The sequence below is a fragment of the Vidua chalybeata genome, chromosome Z, assembly GCF_026979565.1.
Source record: "Vidua chalybeata isolate OUT-0048 chromosome Z, bVidCha1 merged haplotype, whole genome shotgun sequence".
NCBI classification, from domain to species: Eukaryota; Metazoa; Chordata; class Aves; order Passeriformes; family Viduidae; genus Vidua; species Vidua chalybeata.
Window position 1 is genome coordinate 16,463,472 of NC_071570.1, and position 22,383 is coordinate 16,485,854.

At 36.9% G+C, this 22,383-nt stretch overlaps 1 protein-coding gene across 4 annotated transcripts in view; it reads left to right on the forward strand.

Annotated features, from left to right (window-relative positions):
* Positions 1–22,383, forward strand: part of MLLT3 (MLLT3 super elongation complex subunit) — a 120,180-nt gene that overhangs the window by 81,467 nt on the left and 16,330 nt on the right. For all 4 annotated transcript variants that reach the window (XM_053932362.1, XM_053932360.1, XM_053932361.1 and 1 more), the window contains 3 exons: positions 2,877–3,479; positions 18,214–18,292; positions 21,928–22,060. In XM_053932362.1, the coding sequence (XP_053788337.1) occupies positions 2,877–3,479; positions 18,214–18,292; positions 21,928–22,060 (815 nt within the window). The remainder of the gene's footprint in view (positions 1–2,876; positions 3,480–18,213; positions 18,293–21,927; positions 22,061–22,383) is intronic.

Consider the following 22,383-nt stretch of genomic DNA (forward strand, 5'->3'; position numbering starts at 1 on the left):
GGTGGAAAGAAACATTTAAACACACTGTCAGATTCTAATAAATAAGGAAATGGTTTGAAAATGCATTCTAATTTTTATTTAGATCTGTGCTGGTACATGGTATATGCTGGTACATGGTATGAGTATTCAGTGACTTTTCATCCCCATCAGCATCCCATGTTCATCATCAGGTTTGATATAACTTACTGGTGGATATAATTTGACTTTTTTTTTCTCTCTTGAAGATTTCATGTTTCTATAGCTGTCTCCTCTGTCATTGTTGGCATCTTTTTGGGTCATTGCAGAAATTAAAGAAATAAGAAAAGACAGCCTTTTTTACTTAGAAAATGAATGCAGATATAAAAGAATGGGTTGGCTTCCTTTAAGAAAGGGTAATTCTGAGAGGACGTGAGAGGGGTGTATAAATAAGTCTTGTAAGTATGTCACATATTTGTACTATGATTTCTATGAAAATATCAGCTTCCATGTTATAGGAGGGTGAAGAAAGTCTGGTTTGAAATTGAAAATACAGATCTCAACTTTCTTTTGGTTTTAATACTACTGTGCCCCAGAACCATTTCCACAGGTCTCATGTGTTTGAAAACCTCTAAAATGAGACTCTCCTTCTCAAATGTAAAATATACGTGCTATATATAAAATAATGTGCTAAAAGGAGACCAGTAAGAGAGATAATTTCTCTGTCTAGTTTAGTAATGACACATATTTTATTCCTCCCCAGGGCAACACCTCTCTGGAATGATAGAACATGATGTGACACTAGAAGCATTAATAATTAGTTTGTAAGTCAACTTTTGATGCTGGTCTTGCATCAAAGGAAATAGTAAATTTTTTTTTTAATCTTAAAGAAGAACGCCAGGAAACGTCTTATGACTCAAGTAAAACAAGTCAAGAAGGGCTAAGTGCTTTTTAAATTTTGTTTTTTAATTGCTAGCCTGGAAGTTGAGGAAGTACCTTATGTTTCGACATTCAGATGTCATTATAGTATTGTTCATTGTTGATGCTTCTGGCCAATGTTAATGTTGATATATATATATATATATATATATATATATATATATATATATATATATATATATAAAAATATAGTTAGTTTACCAAATCTGACACAAAAATATATTTGCAATACAGATGCAAGAAGCATCTTATAAAAACATGCAATTGAATAATTTATGCAGCACTGTGACTGAGTGTTTCACTAAATAAGATAATGAGAAGGGAAGAACATTCCTAAGTAATTATTTTTAGCTAATTATTTCTACCTATTGTTACAGAGGAGAAGCATGATACTGCAGTTTCTGCACGTGTTTTATCTAGACCTTTCAGGTCCTAGATTATTAAACACTGACTTAACACATCTTTATTGGACAAGTTATCTATGAACAGGAAGCACATCAGTAGATGTAGTCTCTTCTATTTGACACAACTTTCTTTAACATGTAAATTCTGCTTTGTTTTCTTGGATAGTTTTTTTTCAGAGCAATTGTACTCTGTACATTTTTAAAATTAGTCGCTCCCTGTGGGGGATGACTCTGGCCATGTCCTGCTTTGGTCCTTTACTTTCCGCTCCACATCTGCTGTTCTGTCTATGTTATGGGTAAAAAGGTGGTTAAGTAAAGGTGGAAGATAAGCTAAATATGTTTTCCTCGCTACAGATCTGTAGATCTGTGGCCATTTTAGACAGCCAGATACAACACATTTACATACATGTCTCTTCTAGGTAAAGGAAATCAATGGGTGTATGCAATACACGTTAAAGCGTGCTTTATAATGCTTATAACCAGCCTTGAAGAAAAAGTAAGCAGTGTAAACTTATTGACCATGAGTTCCTGTAAATTGGAACATCACTTTGCAGATCTGAAGTATAAAAATGGACCCTGTCTTGTGTATATATGACACGTGTTTAGTGTTTAAAACAGTGCAGTTAGTCAGCTGGGTGTTTTTGAGATACTGAGAACCCATCGCTGGCAGTTTCCATCAAAGAGGGCAGTGCTAGAACTGTTCTTGTCTTTTAAATATTCCCAGGTGTTAGTTCTCAGAAGAAAGGATCCTATATGACCCATTCTGGATGGTTCCTTTATTGCCAGTTCTAGCTCAAGGTGACCTCTTGCCTTGCTACTTCAACTTTTCAGATTCAGCTAAGTGAGGATTGACACTGCTCTGCTGTTTCTGGTTTTGCCTCCCTTGTAGCACATCTGAGTCGCTATCTTCTGAGAAACACTTCTCACTTAAAACAGTTCAATAAAAAAAAAAAAAAAAGTAATTAAAGACTCAGCAGAGATACCAGTATATTCAAAGAAGGAAGAGGAGGTTTTCCATAAAATGGCAATGAGTGTTGTCTGTCCAATCTATTCTTCCGCAGCCATGCTGGACCCAGGATTGCTATTGTTTATGGGGAAAAAGAGCTGGCAAAAGCTGGAAGATCACAGCAGTGAAGTCAAATTTTGCCTGAAATGTTGTCATGTTTCCTCTGATCCTGTACTTCTGTTGATATCATATGGTTCATATCTTAATTTTTCTTTGTGATTTTAATTTTCTCATAGGTAATGGTGATTATAAAGATTTCCTAAACAGCCTTTATATTAACCTTATAATGTTTTTTAAAAAGACAGGTATAATGCCTAGGATACAAACTAGCTTTTGTTGTAACTTTTTGACAAGCAGTGATAACTGCTCATGTTCCACCAGTTTGTAACAGATGTTTTGACCAAATGTTGGGATTTCTATCTGTTCTTACATGGTTATTTCTACTCCTGGTTACTTGCCTGCAGTTACAAGTTTTAAATATGAATCCTATGTCCATATTGTCCCTGCCTTTTGAGGATTTAAGGGTTCTTTCTTTTTATTTTAAAGTAAAATTTTCCATCTCCTCTTTGCAGGACCCAGCTAGGATTCTGAACATAAATAGCAGTAGTAGTAACAGTTTTTCAAAGACCCAGAAGTTAACAAAGGAGCACAAAGAAAAAAATTCTAAAGACTCAAAAGAACAAAAAAGTGCCTTCAAAGAACCTTCCAGGGAACATAACAAATCTTCCAAAGAATCCTCTAAGAAACCCAAAGAAAACAAACCACTAAAAGACGAAAAAATGGTTCCTAAGATGGCCTTCAAGGAACCCAAACCCATGTCCAAGGAACCAAAATCTGAAAACACTCCCATCCTTACCATAACATGTGGGCAACAGCAAGAAAAGAAGACTCTCACAAAAAGGCCCTCTATGCTGGACACTGATGAATCTTCTGCAAGAAAAAGAAAAAAACCCAGCTCAGATTCATTATTTAAAAGTTTTCCTAGTGCCCCACCACTGATTCTTACTTGTTCAGCTGACAAAAAACAGACAAAAGATAAATCTCAGCTCAAGGTGGGGAGAGTCAAAATTGAAAATGATGCACTGGAAAGGAAGACGCCTACTCTGCCACCCTTTGATGATATTGTAGATCCCAGTGATTCTGACATGGAGGAAAATGTGTCCTCCAAATCTGACGTAAGTGCTTGTTTGGTTTTGCTTAATACTTTACTCAGTACTGTATTGAGTATTTGTAGTCTGTGGGACGGTGCACCAAATTTGTCTTCTCCCCTTTCCTTTTCCTGTCTATTGGCAGATTGTCCAAACTGAATGATGCTGATGGCCATGCTCAAGCTTATGCATGTTCTAGTTGAATTGTATTGCCTATTCAGGTCTACTCAGTTACTAATTGTCAACAGTCAACATTATGACAATGAGCATATGGGAGATATTGATAAACATCTTTTGATGTTCTTTAGAAATTCATGTTTCTTTTGAGAGAAAAGGAAATTGATTTAAATGCTTGTATTTCACACTCTAAATCTTTGTTTTCAGGTATTAGAGAGTTCAGTAAATCCAGGAAAGGGCTGCAGTTATATCAGAGAGTTACTTATTTTTTTGCTAAAAGAGTCAGTTCTGTCAATTATGCCAATTTTGTGGAGGAGGAGGAGTTGCTAGAATCTCACTCTCATGAGGAGAATCTATTGCCAAGTAGTCAGTTTACCAAGAAGAAAGACATTTTAATGGAAATTTGCTTTCCTGAAAGTATTTATCTACTGTGCCATCTCATCTGTTTCAAGTATGATTTCCTCTTTAATTTTATGATTAAAACTAGGATTATAATCATTCTCCTAGCAAACTTTGGTTTTCAGAAGTATCTTTCATAGAGACATGTAGAGAAGGAAAGGTATGTTAGGAGAAACCTTGTTTGGTACCATTATTTGTGCTTATGGCTGGAGGTGTAGTGTGCATGGTAGAGGAATTCTTCCCAGCCTTTCCTGTTAAATTCTCTTGTTTTTCTGTTTTCTGATTTGTGTCTCTGTTATTGCCATCAGATTCATAACCCTGCCTGCCCTCTCTGGAGCAGACAATAAATGCCTTGCTGTGGGGAGGTGTCAGCATTAGATTTTTACTTTGTAGAAACTTCCTGTGAGGGAGAAGGTAATTTAATTCTGAAGTGACTTTTTAATGACTGGTCCCTTAGGGCATGCAAAGGCTGTTAATTTAGAAAGTGTACAATAGAATAGGCCCTGCTTTACAGCATGACACAGGAGATACTCTGTGGTTGGAGTGGCATTCTCATTATGGCTTGAAACTGAACCAATTTGTCCTCAAACTTGAAAATGTACATACTTGTCAGCCTTGCTGTGAATTATTTTTTCTTGTTTTCAAAAAGCTGAATATTCTATTTTAATTTGTCACTAGCCTTAAGACATACTATGTACCCTCAGTAGAGCAGGCTAATTAAAATAGATTTTTGAATGCCATAGAGGAGCACATATGCTTTTACTGGCTGCAGCAGTTCTCCGTATTTTTTTAAAGACAGCAGAATTGAGACAAGCAAATTCAATGTAAGTGGAATTCTACAAATGATTCTGCAGAGGTGTGTGCTGTGTGGCAATTTGAAAATGGCTGATATGTGAAAGATATATGGATGGTAGTTAAAACTAATCCTTTTTAGTTCCTGATAGGTGTTTCTCTCTTTGTTGTCTTGCAATCTCTTGACCACTACCAATGGTATAATGGGATCACCTCTGTATTTTCAATAGGCTGACACAAGTCCACTTCCACAAGTCCATCGTCCGTCTGCAGTTGACCTGTAGGACCTAAGGAGTTCCTTAATTCTATATGAGAGCTAAAAATCAGATTCAATGTTTTCTAAGTCTGTAAGCCACTGTTACTCAGAGGGCAAATTGCTGAAGTCCTCTCCAAGAGAAGTAAATACTGCTGTTTTGGATTCTTGCCTATTTTAACGTTGACATAATGCATCATGGAACACACAGGTCTTCCATGGGAAGGGGCAGTGTAGACCCCGTCTGAATGGGTGAAAATTATGTCTGCCCCTTTTGGACTGTGGTCCTTAATAAATCAGGCTGAGTATGGCTCCAGTCAGTGATGGGATACTATTTAGAAAGTCAGTGATATACTCACCTAAATAAAAACTATCTGTGAAACACAGAATAATCCCTGAGGTATTTGAGTCACACAATTGGCAAGTGCTGTGGTAGAAACAGTTGGGCAGCCTGGTTAGTGAATATCTGCAGAATTTTACAAGATGTTCCTTCTGCATTTTACCACTTTTAACCAGGGAACCTAATGAGAGGTGACCAAGCAGTGTAATAAGGATAATTCCGTATATTGGAAGAAATAGTTTGGACTTCTTTGTATATATTGGGTAAGCTTCTAAGTGTTTCAGGAAGTTTCACAGCTAGATCAATAAAGGGTATCTCCAATAAACATACTAAGGAAAAGAAAAAAGTAAGAACTTGCAATGTTACATTGAGAATAATGGAAGCAAAAATATGACAGTGCTTTTTCTGTACAATTTCAGTAATTTCATATCTGTCAAGGCTTCGTGATGCTGACAAACATAGTTGCCTGAAGCTGGGAAGATGCTTCTTTAGTGTCATATCCTGGTATAATAATATGCTATAAAATTCAGTCAATTGTTATTTCTTACTCTGGTACAGTTACAGTGGTGAGTATCATAGCCCTGATGAAAAAAAGGAGTATATTTGGTAGTAGCCACATTTATTCCTAAATATCTTCAAGAAAGCAAATCCACTATACCCAATTCAGCAAATTTAGGTTAGGTCTAACAAATTAAATTACAAATCAGTACCTAAAATAAGATTGTTTAAAATACTGCAAAAATACTAACTGTGAGTCAGGTGCGTTTTTTCTAGTTCAAGTTTTGTTTATGACATTTATGCAAACATAATTATACTGCATTAATGTAATGTTCATACATTGTATATAATGAAATTATTAATAATTTTGCTAAGAATTTTGAAGTTTCTTCACTAGTGAGTAAGAGGTGGTCTCATTCTCAAACACACATGTTCCAAAATGGTGACTATTCTCTTTACTGATATTGCATATGCATATAGTCATATGCATAACTTCACATATAAAACATAAATTTGTAATACGAGGTGCAATGTAGAATGTAGATCTTGCTGTAAAAATAAGTTTTGTACTGTTGCTTATCACACATAGGATGGTTCTCAGATATAGATCATTATCAGTTCTCAATTGTGAAGTTTGGGTTCGGGATTTTAAAATAAGGATTATATTCTGAAAAGTCCCTGTGGTAAAGGAATCTTATAAGCATGAGTAAATAGAGGTGTTGTTTCACTGGGATGGTGCTACAGGATGGCAATGCTGATTTCCCCTGATTTCTTTGGATATGGCCCGAGTTCAGTGAATTGGGATGGAGTGTATCATATCAATCAATTGGCTTGAATTTCAGACGAAAAAGTAGTGTGCTCAACCCTTCACAGTACAGACATCATATTCTGCCTAATTATTGGCATCAGACTTGAAACATGGCCTTTGTCTTCATGAAGTAGAGGATGTAGAGTTACAGCACCCCCTGAGAGAGGGGGTGCTTTTTCAGGTCGTTAAGTGTCTGCCAATGGTTGATCTTACCTTGGAGCTATCCCTTGAAATTCACCTTTCAGAATCCAGACAGGTTAGCATGCTGTTGTCTCTGGGGTATTTCAGAAAGCTGGACAGTGTACTTTGGTGTCCTGTAGTCATTCTCTTTTTTGAGCTTCAAATGTCTCTGTAAAATTCAGTGGGAAATATAGGGAATCATACCCTTGCATAGTGATAAACTCTCTGCCCTTGTTTAATAGTCTTTCTGTGTGTGACTTAGACCAAGACCATGGTCATTCCTCTGTGGTCTGTTTGCCATACACTGTAGTGTGGTGCACTGCGGTATTTATTTTAATTTTGTTTTTCTGTTGACTCTGAGCTATTGGCAAGTGAAACAACTGTCTGCATTTCTCTACACGTTGCTTTGTTAAGTATTACTTTTCAAATACATCTGTGAATTAAAGTGCATTGGACTTCAGTGTTACTGGTCAACTAGGTATTCAAAAGAGTATGGGATTTCTTTTGAGTTCATTTGTAAATCACACATAAAGGCTGAAAAACTATTTTACTGGCTTTGGTATGAAACATGCAAAATAAAGTATAGAGTGAAAGCATGAAAATTTATGGTTTTATTGAGGCATAGGCATATTAACACAGTCCACTTCAAAATTCTAAATATTTTGTTTTTAAATTCAATTACAGGATGTTTTAGTTAATGAAAACTCCACCTGTTTGCTTCCTATGTGGGACAGTGCAGCAACACGATTTAAAAAAAAAGGACTTGACCTTGATTTTGCTGCCAGGCTGAAATATGATGATATTTTTGTAATATTTTTGTGAGCTACAAGCTGTTGTATGAGATGGAGAAATACGGAATTTTGGATCTGAGTGAGGCATTTTCTGTGATTGGAGCTGCTCCTTTTGAGCTGTGGAGCCATTTCAGAAGGGATGCTCAGATGCTTCTTGTTTGATTACTGCTGATGTTGCTTGACTGAGTAAGAAGGAAAAAGTGTTACATGTCTCGTGGTGAAGTTGCTGCAGCAGGAAGGCACAAAAGAGATAAGGCAGATGATACATACCTGTTCAGACATTAAATACTCTCCATGTATCTCCAGTTGTAGAGAGCTGAATAACAATTTTTTAAGTCTGCCATGCATTACACTAGTTTGGATTTTTTAGGGAGTCCATGTGAATGGACTGAATTCTGACAAATTAATTTCTTCTGATGTGATTATTTTGCTCATGGTATGTATTGGTTTTTTCCCTTCCTGCATTATGTCACTGCATTAGTAATGGTAGTGGGCTTTTGGCTTGTCAAAACCTATGGAAATACAATCTGAACAGAAATGTGTGCTAGCAAAATGCTAGCTCAGAGGTAAGGATTTTCAGTTAAGAGCAGAGTACATTAGTAGGTCTTTTGCCTTAAGGAAAAAAATCTCATCTCCTCAGGAAGGCCTTTACAGAACAATGAAAATACAGTAGAGATCACACAGACTATGTATGCCTGTGTACTTAATTAACTGATTGCATGTCCTAAAGCAGTCTTAGAGTATGAGTACCTTTTTAAAGGAATCTGTAAAATGCCACTTTCAATCTGGGACATGATGTAGTAATTTGACGATTGCAAAAGTGGAAGAACATTTTGAAAACCCCCATGGTCTTTTAAAACCTCCAGGCCCTTGTTAGCTGAAAAAGCCTGCTTTCTGCCAAGGCTTGGCGCTAAAGTCAGAGCTTTTTCTGGCTTTTCTTATGCCAGAAGGAACAGTAGTAAGATAGAGCTCCATGTGCTGTTTTCATGTAGTTACCAAAGGTCCAAAAAAAAAAAAGATAGATTTTATTTTATTTGTGAAATAAATGTGGCTGTGACTCTCAAGATGATTAATGGTGCAGAACAGAATTAATACTGATCATGTGCTTCACTGTAGACTGGGCCTGTGGGTTTGCAACGGTCATATTATTATATTCTTTGCTTTTTGTTTGATAATTAAATGAAGTCTTTCTTCTTCTAGTCTGGGAAATAACACTACTCTTAAAACCATGCCAGCCACTCATGTGGTATTGTTGGACATGGTACTCCTTTGTCAAGGAGGTAATTCAGAGGTAATTCACAAACAGGTAAATATTGTACAGTCTGAGGTGTTTCCTTCCACATATATGCTCAGAGAGAAATAGTGGCCAAAGGTAAGCAGACCTCTTCAGAGAAGTGGCAGTAGGCACAAGTATGCTCTGTGGCCATCAGCATCTACTATAGTATGGCACCATTCAGCTGCTATACTTTGCCTATTTTAATTAGGTGTTACTATGAAGTGAAAAATGCTTTGTCTTCCTCACAGAAGCTTGGGTGCATGTTAGGCTGTTCTGTATATGGTGAAATTACTATTGCTGGATGAGGAAGCAGCATGATAGAAAAGTAGAGATCCTCCAGGCAACAAGCTCAAATGTTAAAGTGAGACAGTTTTGTTACCAGTGTGTATTTGGAAATCACTCACTTACAGAAATGTTAAGAATTTAGAAATAAAGCAGTGGAAACAAACTATGTAGATACAATTAAATGTTCAGGTTGCAAAAGTAAACTTGTGAGAGCCATGAAATTTTGTATTCTTGAGGCAAAGTTTGTTGCATTTTTGTTTAGTTTTAGGCAATGTCACATTTTGACCACGGAATTAACATTAATCATTATTAAGCTACTAATACAGGCTGCAGTATTTTACTTAATTTGCAAGTGCTGGCAAAATTTGCTTCATTGTGAGTACTTGTGAATTAACTCAAGTACTTGCATAAATGCAGGTTCAAATTTGGGCCATTTTTTCTGTATTTCAGCAGTGGAAACCCTGTTTAGGTGCTATTCTGCAGAAAGTAAGAGTTTTAATTGGGTATGTGTAGTGCCGATACTGTAATTGTCTGGGGGGGTTTTGTGGCATGAAAAGACTTGGTCTCATATCCAGTAAAGTCATGACGATTTTGAGAGGCCAAGGTGGATTGCAGTCAAAGTAATAAATTATTAAAGACAGGATATTTTAATATTAATGGAGTGAGATTTTTATAAGGATTTCATTGCTTGAAGTTGCTTTATCTATCTACTTAGATAAATTATGTTGTGATCCAGAAGAATGGCTGCACATATTTAAAATAAAATCTAACATGTGAGGATTTTCAGCTGGCATTTTATCTACAATAGTTAGATCTATTCAAGGCTTTTATGCCCTTTTATTTTTTATGTGGAACCAGTACATTTACACTTATTTTGGGGGAGGGGGCAGAAATGTCATGGTATCCTCACGTATTTTTGAAAATTTGCTGCCAAACTCCACATGAACTTGATTAGATTATTTTGATAATACTTCCCATTCAGAGGCTTGTACTCTGGTGATGACAGACATGAACTCTTCAGGACACACTGCAAGTACAAAACTTAATTTTTATATTTAAAAGACTCAATAATCCCCTGAAAAAAAATTAAATCTTTACATCTTTTAGTCTTTAACTTTTACTAACACAGAATAAAAACTGTTTGAGCTCACTGCTGCAGTGAGTGTGTACCCTATCTCATGCCTGTGCATTGTCTGCTGAAAAGGAAGGGACTGCTGTTCACAGGGGGGTGAGCAGCCCTGGGGCTGTGCTGCGTGATTGGCACTGCGGAGGAATGCTGGGGGACCCTCTTGGAGCAGGTAAGGGATGTTCGTGATGGACATCATTTGCCTGCCCCAGACCCAAGGATGATGGTGTCTGTGTGTTTCTTGCAATACTGAGGTGCACGTGAACCTGGTAGAGGAAATAAATGACAGCAGATGTAATTAAGCAGTTTTCTTTCATGCCCTCTGTATGGCAGCTGCCTTTCCCTCTTGACAACATTATCCACTCCTTGTCTGCCAGGGAACCATGGCTGTTCAAGGGCAGTGTCATACCTGAAACCTATTTTAATAATATTTTGAGTGTTCATTGAAGGTGGTTCAAGATCACCACATCGACAGTAGAAAAACTGGTACATAGCATAAGAGTGTTAGTGTGAATTTGTGTTAACTCTGAGTCATTATTCAGTAGTACTGTTTTGGCTTAGTCAATACCTCAGTACAGCTTACATTTTTGTTAGAAAAAGATGTTGCAAAATTAATTACTTCTTGCCTTTTCCTACCAAAACCCAAAGGCCTCTAACCTTTCAGGCTTTCATCCTACCTTGAAAATAGAAATCTTTATCTGCCCAACAGAAATTTGTACTTTGTGCTTCCTTTGTGCTGTGGAGGGACCAAGAAATTTGGTAATTAATGCTGTCTTTGCCCTAATGAAAATGACAGTCTTTGCACATGTGCAGCACAGTAAGATGGGGCTGCCTGTGTCCAGGACATGTATGTAGGGTTTTTTGAACTATCTTGAGACATGTTTTTGCTTTGGCTATCTGAACACAAAGGAATTTCTTACTGTGTACTTAGTGTGTTGCAAGCCATCTGGCAAAAGTGAGGAAATGATGCCCTGTGTTGCAGAAAGTAATGTTTCATGCAACAGAGTTAGAAGGTAATGATAAATTGAGCTATTTGCACTTCACAGATTGTGTTTATGTATCCACAAAACTTGTATCATCATCTCAGAGCGACATGAAAGGAGACTTTAAAGGCTCCCAAAGGTACTTTAAATAAGTACTTTAAAAAGGTATTTTAATAAATAATACTTTAAAAGGTACTTTAATAAGTACCCCATCAGCAGCAGTGCTGTGTTTTGTTGCTGAGGTTAACAGGCAGCTCCACCTGTGCCTGAGCTCCCTTGAGGAAAAGATGACTCACACATCAGGGGATAACCACAACTGAGGCCAGCAGTAACTGGCTCAGTGCCTCAACATTGATTACCCCAGTCAGAAAACTATTGCAAAACTTATGCTGTTTAATACCATACTTGGTGAACAGTCTTGATTAGGACAGAAGTAAATCAAGTGATTTTGCTGCTCTGTATGAGGTCATTTTTGGTATTACCTAAATATTTGGAGGAGGTTGCATACATAGTTTTGTAAGAGATTGTCTTTGTTGTGTGTTATATTCTTATGTCTTATGAAACAGAAGCAAAACTATTATGTAAAACTCAGATCACACTATCAAAAAGTTTTTTTTAAATCAGAAAAGCAGAGATAATGAACTTTAAATAAGGATTACTTTTTGTAGTATTCTTTTTGTAAAAGTACTTGTGTAGACAAAGTTACAGCACGCAGATGTGTCAGCTGTAAATAGTAAAGAACCAATAAGAAAATAGAAATCTGCTCTATATGTTTTTTCTCAGAGAATCAGTGTTGTATAGTCTGTGTATATATAATATGGATGATATTTTGTGAAAACTACTAGACAAACACATAGAGCGAGTGCTCAGGAACCATCTTATCAGATGTTTCAGATCTATAGAGAAAAATGTGTGTAGAGCATGTTGTTGCCAAACGTGATGTCTAAAGAGCATTGTTAAGTTTACAATATCACAAGACTGGCTAAAAAATTATGACATTTTGAAAAATCATTTGAAGAGTTTTGTTTTGTTTCAGAGACTCAAGAATTTCTGAAGATACGACATATATTTTTGTATTTTTCTCTCTACAGCTTTTCACTGAAACTGGAATGCACAATAAATGAAAGCTGAGTTTTTCAATTAATAATTTAAATTCCAGAAGTTAAGTTTGAGGGAAGAGTAAATACAATGAGGCTTACTGTAAAACTGACAGGGGCAACAGAGATCTGCACTTGATCTCTCTGGAGTTTATAGTTAAATTTTGAACCATTTAGTTTTCTGGGATGTGAGTTCAAGAGCCTATGCAGAAGGACTTCAGAAAAAAAAAAAAAAAACAACAAACTGTTGTTTTTCCTACATTTGGGTATGTATTTGCTTGATTTGTATGACGTCAACAAGCTTTCCATATAGTAAAGTTTTAGTGTGGGGTCATGCTGGGAGTGTTCTACAAGTTTAAGCTACATAAGAATAGAGGGGAACTCTGGTAAATTTGCAGAGTCTCTGAGTACCTGCTGAAAAGACCAAAGTTCTAATGTGGAGAAATGCACCATAGTACATAATTATACCCCTAAAAACAGTTTTACATGTAGATGGTTCTCCAGTTGCTTCTATTGTTAATGGGAGTGTGTGAACTCCTAACATTAGAACCTCAGATCTGGGTGAATTTAGGTGATCCACCTTCCTGCTGCCCCATAAGTGACAGCAAACTGTCTGGTTGATTTCCCAAGCAGTGAACTGTGAATGCATTAACATCTGTCCTTCTCAGTGGTGACACATAGCATAGGGCACTGTAGATAAAACAGAGCAAGAGAAGGGAATTGTGAAGTCTTAGATTCTGACACAGCAGCTGAAGGGGCTGGCCAGAATAACTACCATCAGTCTTCTATCATTATTAATCCCATTGGAGCAGAAGATGTAGAATAGTTGAATGAAGCTCTCACCTTAGCTTTAATACCAAGACTGAATTTTCTGGTTTGTATTTAGTACTAAAATTGAAGTTACTTTCTTTCCAAAACACATTTCCTTTATTGGCATAGGACAGCTGTGTGTATTGAATATGTGGAAATTCTCAAAGGGAAAGTTTAAAATGTTAAGTCAAACTCTCAGAAAATCAATATCTGAGTATTGGTTGTCAGCTTCATTTGGCCTTTCCACATAAGGAAAGGAGTTAAAGGAGTGAGGAGGGAGAGTTGCCATCCTCTCATCACAGGGCTTTTGTGCCACTGGGCTTATAAAATTAGCAATGTTGTCCAAACAAGTATATATTACATTGTTTGGCCTCATTTTTTTCCCACATAATTCAGACTTCTTATGGAATACAGGCCTGTTAAATTTCTTATGTTGCGCTGCTCGTATTTTATCAATTCTTCACAAATATTGATGTATTTTCACACATTTTTGGTGGTCTAAACACATTTTTGGTGGTCTGGCACAGTGTTTAGTGCCAGATTTGAAAAGCCTTCATATAACCCTGTCTTTGCCAGCATTACCTACATATTCAGGACAGTCTTTATCCTGCTTGGTAAAGCTCATCTGATGAGAACTTCCATCAGTTTGCCTCTTGTGTTTAAGGACCATGTTCATACTCATGTGACCATACGCAATTTTAATTTATTTTATCCTTAGTTTACTCATTATTTTGTAGTCCTGAAATCCATGTAAAGTATAGTATTCAGCTGCTCTACAAGGCAAACCTTAATCTTCCCTCCTGTACTTTTTTGCTTGCTTTACTATGTGTCTTGCAACTCTTTTCCATTAAGGTATTCTCAGGAAAAATTCCCGACAGGTTAGAGAACAATCATCACTAGTGCTTCATCTTTCAATTTTATTGCACATAGTTCTGTAAAAGAATTTTTATCCACATTTTTGCTCAGTCTCCTGTTCATGAATCTTCTCTAAATCTCAACTATTTTTGAGATTGTCTCAAATTTACTTTTTATTTATAAAGGTAAAATAAAATTCTATTCATAAATGCAGAAGGAAAAGGATTTTCTTTCAAAATTAAATAACATGTTTCAGTAGGACAGTCTGTAAGGAAATGCAAATCCCACTTGATTCAGTGCAGTTGTTCAGAGGAAACAGTTGCAATGATTTGATTAAGGTCTTTTCTTGATGCTACTTTTTAAATGAAGGCTGTGTTTTCAAATTCAAAGAATCACAGACTTCTTGAGGTTGGAGGGTACCTCTGACTGTCATCCTGGTCTACCTGCCCTGTTCAGCCAGGGCTGCTTTGGGCTGGGTGCCCAGGATCCTGTCTAGATGTTTTTTTCAATATCTGTTAGGGAGGGAAGATGCCAAAATCACCCTGGGCAGCCTGTGCCTATGATTGGTTACCTTACAGTGGAAACCTGTTTGGTGATGTTCAATGGGAACCTCTTGTGTGAGCTATGGATAGGTTGAATTATCCTACTGAAAGCTGAGGTCACTGACAGGGCACTTAAGTGGCAGTAAATGTTGTAAGTACAGGAGTCCTGTAGAGAGAAAGGCTTGTCCTGCAGTAGCATGTTCCTCCTCCCTGAAATTCTGTATTTGCACAAATGGATGTGGAAGCAATGCTCAGCTGTATAGGTAGTTTCAAGTATGCAGACTTCTCAATATGTATAGCACTGGGAAGCATTTGTCTCTACACTATCATGCATAAAAAAAAAGAAATATGTAGACTGACTGATATGAAATATTGCTACACCACTTAATGTTTATTTCAAGAAACAATTTGTAAGCTTCTTTCAAGAATGGTTCAGGGAAAGGCTAGAAAAAACATTGCCAGCCATATACAGATATCTTCTATTTCTTAATGTAAGAATCAATAAAGAGCTTGAAATGCTGGGGCTTATTTTTAGAGTCATGGAATCATATCCTGAGTTGGAAGGAGCCCACAAAGATCATCTAAGTCCAGCTCCTGGCCCTGGACCAAACAGCCCCAAGAAGTTGTACAAATTGAGACAACCATAAAATATTACAGAAACAGCTCCATTATATCCTTTTCTATAAACAGGTGGGTTTACCTGAAAGTTGTTTGCAGCTCAAGAGTGAGCTACTTGTAAAAACAGACAAGAATTTGGAAATGGAAGAAGCCAGGTGATTTAGAAAAATCACTGGTAAAAAAGGTACCTTTTCATGGAAAACTTGGGCCAAAGAAAATTGCCTTTTTTTGCTGAACAGTTTCAAAGCACAGAATCCCTCAATCAGGCCTAATAAAGCCACTGTCTACTGTGCATCACTGTGAGAGCACTAAAATGAAGGAGACTGTCTAAGAATGCAATAAATCATATGGGGTCATTGCACTAATGAACAGTTCAGGCCCAAACTCTCATTAGCTTGTCTGTAGAAAGAGAAAACTGGTAAAACAGGAAAAGGCCATATGAGAGAAGCTCTTCACTGATACTATCTTAAACTTTTATTGTTAAAAGATAGGCTTTAGTTAATTTCAGACCTATTAAAAAAGAAATATTTTGTGATTAGGAACCAGTGAATAAGAGCAGAAAGCCCAAGTGCGTAAAGCCATAAATACCTAAGTCCATGGGTTAAGAATCTGTAAAACTGTCAAAAAGCATTGCTTAAGTGATAAAAGACACCCGTTGTTAACTAGAAGCATGGGTTTACCAGGAAAATATACAACTTTGTATGTATCTATATTCGTTTGTTCTTGTGATATTGACCCAATTAGTTAATGCTGGGAGAAAATTTTGGCATGGAAGCAATTTCACTGGTATTTTCATGCCTTATAATAACAATGAGATTAGGCCTTTCTCCCTTTTTTCATTTCAAGCAAGCTGGTTAAAAAGAAAGTAGTGAACTTGTAAAATTTAAATAGTCTCTGTGCCTATCAAAAGAAAATTTTGATATTTTTCTTTTTAGACTTTTTGCACTGGAAAATCAAATATGACAATATGACTGTCTTTTAGTGTTTGCTGTTGATTTTTTTGGTTTTTTTTGTTTTTTTTTTTTTGGAATAGACTTTAGGTAAGTTGAAGTTTATGTTTAAATTAATAAAGAAAAAATACAGTTAATGGAAATCTGCAGAAAACAGTTCTCAGCTAGTAATTTTGCTGCAAGAAGCAGAAATTTACGGATAAACCAGATGTTTAAGAGTAGCCTGCAGCCAGGCAACTGAGCTTAGTTTGCTGACGTCTTTAAAGTTTGCGTGGACACTTGTTCTTCATCACTGCAGTCTGTTTCATATTTTCATGATTATTTTACAGCTAAAAATCTTCTAAAGTTTTACAGAAACTCAGGAAGAAAATTTTTTTTTCCTAAAAATGCTTAATTTTCAGAGCAGTGTCAAGTAATGCTGCAGTGTATTTCAAAAAGGTCTGATGCTGCGTAGTGTATAAGAATCTCTCTTGGTACTCTGAGGTTGGTTGTGTTGTTGATTGGGTAGGGTTTTGTTGCACAGGATTGATTCAGTTGTATATAAGTGGCATATACCCACACAGTCAGGTACAGAGTTTGTATTTTGACTGTGTGTTTGTGAGAACTGGAGCTGGTGTTGATTTAAGGAGAGCAGATGTTAATGGTGTTGTTCTCAAGCATTCTGTTGCCCAAATAGGCATCTCTCATCGTGAGAAAAGGCAACAAAAGGCAGTAAATCTGCCTGCTCTATTATGAAGGGCAACAATAGATTGATTTATGGAGAAAAAGCAATTGTTAGGCTTAGGTAGCCTGTGTGCGTGAAAACTGAGTTTTACAGACCAGATATTTCTGCTGTCGTTTTTGAGAACAATTTTGCTCTGTCTTAATCGTGAGGCAAGGAGGGTCAGAAAATGTTGGTTAGCCTGGATAACACATCATGATAACACAGTTGTATAAAATGTGAAGTGTAGGCAGGTTTAATTTTCAATACGAGACCATTATATCTAATCTGATTTTCAGTGTTCCTTCTGTATGGCCACTTCTTGTTTTGTGTTCTCTGTTAGCATCCCCTCTGCCCGCATACCAGATTCATACTTTGTCTCATGTAGAGAGATGAGTGTGCAAGTATGTATCATTGAGTCAAGGAATCAGCCAAAAAGTATACGGGGATACACAGCCTGGCAGCAGGAAGCAAGACTCTTCAGTACTGAAGAATAAAACAGTACAGAATTTTTTTATTAAGTAATAGGACTTCCTCATTAAACTAAACGGAAATTTACACATTTTAAACAATAGTAGGAAAAAAATGTCTATAATTGTTTGTTAAATAATACACACTGATTTTAATAACTCTGTTTAAAAATTGAGTTCTGTTTTGTAATTGGTAAATTCTAGATAATTTCTGTTTGTAACCAAGCATATCTTCTGGTTCAATCACACTTGCAATCTGCAGAGTTTTGATACATATGAAAACTGCTAGCACAATTTCAGTAACAGCATAATTTAAAGTTTAATTTGAATCCCTATATTAAGAGTTATTTTCTAAGGGAGATGAAAGAAAGCTCAGAGGTTTTCTGGCATTTAATGTGGTCTGCTCAGGTCTTTTGTTTTTCAATTCCACAGTGTCATTGCTAATTGAAAAATGTTGCATCTCCAGTATGACAGTGATAGAGATGCCTTACATGCATTATAAACTCATTTAGGCTTTCATGTTTTATAATCTTTTAAACAAGGCTTTGGAAACTTCTTGTTAGACTTCAGCAAGAACTTGACATGATGTGGTAGTGTGTGTATGTGTGAATGGTGAGTGCCACAGTAATTTCCACAATATTTGCCTCACTGACACCTGAAGTTAAGGTCTTTGAGTATTATTTGGCCCCACAGTTTTGTTTTTTTTTTTCTTGACAGAATGCTTTAGGCAGTAACTAACCATAAGGGTTTTTCTAAGCAAAAAAAAGTCTCTTAAAATGTTATTTATTTTCTTTTTTTTTTTTCTTTTAAGTCTGAACAGCACAGTCCTGGCAGTTCCAGCTCCAGCTCCAGTTCCAGTTTTACACCATCTCAAAACAACAGACAACAAGGTACCAGTACAGGAAAAGAAATTGAAAGGAATGTGTGAAATGAAGGGTCCAATAAAAACAGAACTCATGGCATCTCATGACCTCTTTTCTTCTGTGTTTCATTGCCTGAACTGGGCACAGTTTTGATTTAAAGACTTCTCTGCAGGTTGTTTTCAGATGTGGTTGTAAGGGCAAAAAAAGGAGAGAAAGAAACTGGCAATCTGAGAAAAGGGTGTGAATATTGGTTGTTTTGAAGGACTAAATACATGCCAGTCACTTAATAGAGGATAAACCCAAAAGAGCTTATGTTTCTGAGTTGTTCTGCAGAGTTAGGTAGCATGGCACCTGGCTCCATCTGAAGGCCTGAATGAGTGTGGTTTCCCATGGGCAACCAACACAAACCCACAGATGTGTTTATCTAGACCCTTTCAAAGGCTCTGAGTGTCCAATACTACTGGGAGGTTTTAAGAGCACACAATATTTACTTGAAATTCATGGCAGGGAAGGATGATGGTTAGAATTAAAGCTTGCATTTTGGTTTTCTGGCTAATAATCTCAGTTTACTTGAAACTCAATAAAAAATGCATTTTTCTTCCTGGATGCTTTTCCAAGGCATGTTTTCTGTAAATAAGTTGATACTCATTCTCCATGATCCATTAAACTACTTAGTTCCTGGTTGGCTTCTTACCCCAGTTTATAAGATTGTACAACTGATACATTCTTAATGAGTTTTTGTTTTATTCTTTGGATTAGGAGCATTAAAAAAACAGCCTTCGACTAAACAACATTGTTTGTTTTAGCCATTTATATGCCTCAATGGTAGACTTGATTTAAGGTTATGACAATACATTAGTGCCTCAGGCACACTGACTTTAAATAGATTTGTGCATGATTATGTGATACATATCTGTCCTAGTGCCTTTCTGTAGGTGACTGGTATTGATTTTCTCACGTTTTCTGGCAGTGTTATCCCATGTGAAAGAAGACAAGAGCTGAAGTGAACTGTGGTAATGACGGGCTTCAGGCAGTTGATATTTACCCAGTGATAAACAGATACACTTCCTGTTGAACCCCCATTTTTGTTCTCACGAAAACCATAGTGGTGTGAACTGTCCATTACAAGCAAAAAGACTTAGTTCCCCACTTCTGCATCTGTTATCTTTGCTGGGAAAAAATTAGTTGACTTAGTAGTTTCCTCTGAGCAGACTGGTCCCATCCATCTTTACTAGATCATATACAAGATGTATCACAGATTGTCTTTCAGTTCTTCTCTAGAATAGATGGGAGAGTTGTCTTCCAATGTGAACAGCTCTGAAGTGCAAATGGTATATACATCTTCTCTTTTTTGCAGTAAACAGTGGTTTCTGCTTCTTTTTGGGAGTTCCAGAAACCCCAATTAATTAAGTGTGTTTATTGCCCAGGCCATGCATTTGTATATCAAAGGTATGGAGCACCAGGCATACTGTGGCATGTTCGTGATGTATGTTGTGCTCAGAAGCTTTTCCCCTTACCTGGAAGTTACCTGCCAGGACTGTTGGACTGTTGGTCTTTTTAGGTTGCATGTAGACTCCAGTGCTCACTCAGGTGTCAAAAAAAAACCACAGCATGAACTTTTTTCACTTATTTTTGCATAAACAGTGGGCTAACAAAGTTCCTCAAGTTCTTCTGTCCTTGGGGCTTACTTCGATATTTATCTGTTTCCTTACCAAGAAAGCTTGCTTATGGGCAACTCCTAATTTTCTGTTTCTCCTTAACTATTCTGATATCTTAGGAGGTAACAACTTTGCAAACCCTTGAAAAGGTTGTTATGGAATTTTAGAGTAAGTATGCAAGGAGCAGAAAATTGCTACCCATGCAAGGAAAAAAAAAGACTTAAAAATTAATGCTTTGCTGATTGGTAGAAAAGTCTGCTGAAAAGTTAGCTAGCAATGTTCTTTTCAGAGTCCCAGACATGCTCCTACACTAAGTGAGAACTTGTTTGAATGACAAGTTGTTCAATGCTTATGGTGCTATCAGTGATGGATGTGTCTGAGGAGTCCAAGTTTCTTTTTATTACTGCTCCTATAAAAGCCTTTTCCCTCCTTCAAGGCTCAGATGGTAAGTTATTCAGTCAGACTACAAGTTGTCATTTGCAACTGAGCATTGTCTACCGAGATTCAAACGGGGACAGAAAATGGAGCGCAACTCAGCTGCTTCTACATATCAGCTGTGGGTGCATGGATAAGAAGCACTTCCATACTTTCACCTATACAAATGTCTGGTCAACCAGGAATTTGCCCATGAGGACCATCTGGTTTTCTTTCCTCAGGTGTGAAAGCAGAGGAAAAGCTCATTTCTCTGAACTGTCCAAACTGTGCCTATTTACAAAAGTTCTAGGGCAGCCTTAGTAATAAATTATTCCAAACAACAGCTTTGAAGTCACTTGCACAATACTAGTCAAAATGCCTATGGCGTGAACTTAGCTATGTCTGGAACGGTCCATAGAACTGTTCCCTGTCATGAAGGGAACACTGTCATACTCATAACCCTGTTATGAGAATGGCACTGATTGACACATGTCTCACTTCTCTGCTGGCAGTGACCAGGGAGGACACTCCTTGACTCAGTTCTCCCATTAGAAAATAGAGAGTTGAAAGCTTCATCTCAGGCTCAAAGTATTCATGTTAGTACTGTGTTTCCTTGGCTGAAGGAATTACAACCATAATAGTAATTGCTGTTCTTACAGCCGTCACTGGTGCTTTCAACTACTGTTTCAACTTCATGTCTTAGATGGGCTGTACTTCATAGTTAAATGTTCTATGGCACCAGGACATTTTACTTTCTTCCGTCTTGTAATCTGCTTTTGCCCATTCTTATTTCAAGTAGCTATAGTGTTACACTTCTCAGCTCTATTGAACATATTCTTCTTTCTGTAATTGTCTCTTAGAGCAAAAAGAGTGAAACTCAAAACCCAAACTGAGTTTAATGCAGTTTTTTGAGTAAGTTAAGCTTTGTACCTTCTTGCTAATTCAGGAAAAGTGATAATACGGTGTTGGGTGGTATTGATGCACTTCATACTTATCAACATGGGTGAAGTACTTACTCCACTTGATATTGACCCTGAAATAATGGGAACAGCTGAAGGTAAAATGCATAAAAACCAAGAAGACAAAATCACTGCCTTGTACAGTACAATTTAGTCAGAGTGATTTGTTAGAACCAACCTCTTATACATGGATTAACTAATGCTGATCAATATGTCCCTGTAGATCTTTGCTCACATGTAATGAGAAAGCAAAAAAATACTAAACCCCAGCAATACAAAAGAAGCATACTTTTAGCAAGCATACATTTCATGTCAATTTCTCCTGTCATGACAGTATTTTATTTACTTCAGCTATGGTCCAGGGTGCAAATTGTTCTAACACTTGAACGTGTGAGTCACTTCATTGTCAAGAGTCAGTCTGTTGAAGCTGAGTTGCTCTTGTGAACAAAGACTCATGAATATATGGACAGGTCCCTGTAGTATAATCCCCCAGTGCATTACTTGGTTTGTTTAATTTTTAAGACTCTCCTCTCTCAACACTGTGTGGGGAAGATAGTTTTTAAAGCTGGGTAAATTGCCCAAAACACTGGGAAGTAAACTTCATTGTGTTTTATTGTCTCTGTTGTTTCAGGTCCATTGAGGACTATAATGAAAGATCTGCATTCAGATGATAATGAAGATGAATCAGATGAAGCAGATGAGAAGGACAATGATTCTGAGTTGGAACAACCTGTAAATACACGAGGAGGAGGCAGGAGTCGCAGGTGAGTTTCTTGTGATTGCAAGTGGCCTGCTGACCAAGACATGTAGTGCTTCTTAGTAAAAGGGTGAGTTCTGATTTCTTAGAGTGCTGAGTAGCAAATGGGCAGAAAATTCACTCTTTCTAAAGCATCTGCACATAAAAGAGCCCCTTTAAACACTAACACAGCTAGCTGTTTCTGATACAAACTCTTCCTGTACTAATCAATACCGTTATGATGATCCTCATTTGTTTAACTTTACTCGATTTAATGCAATTGTGACTTGAGATGAGGAGTTATAATTACTCCCTGGCATAACATAGACAAAATTGTCCTTCAGCTGTTGA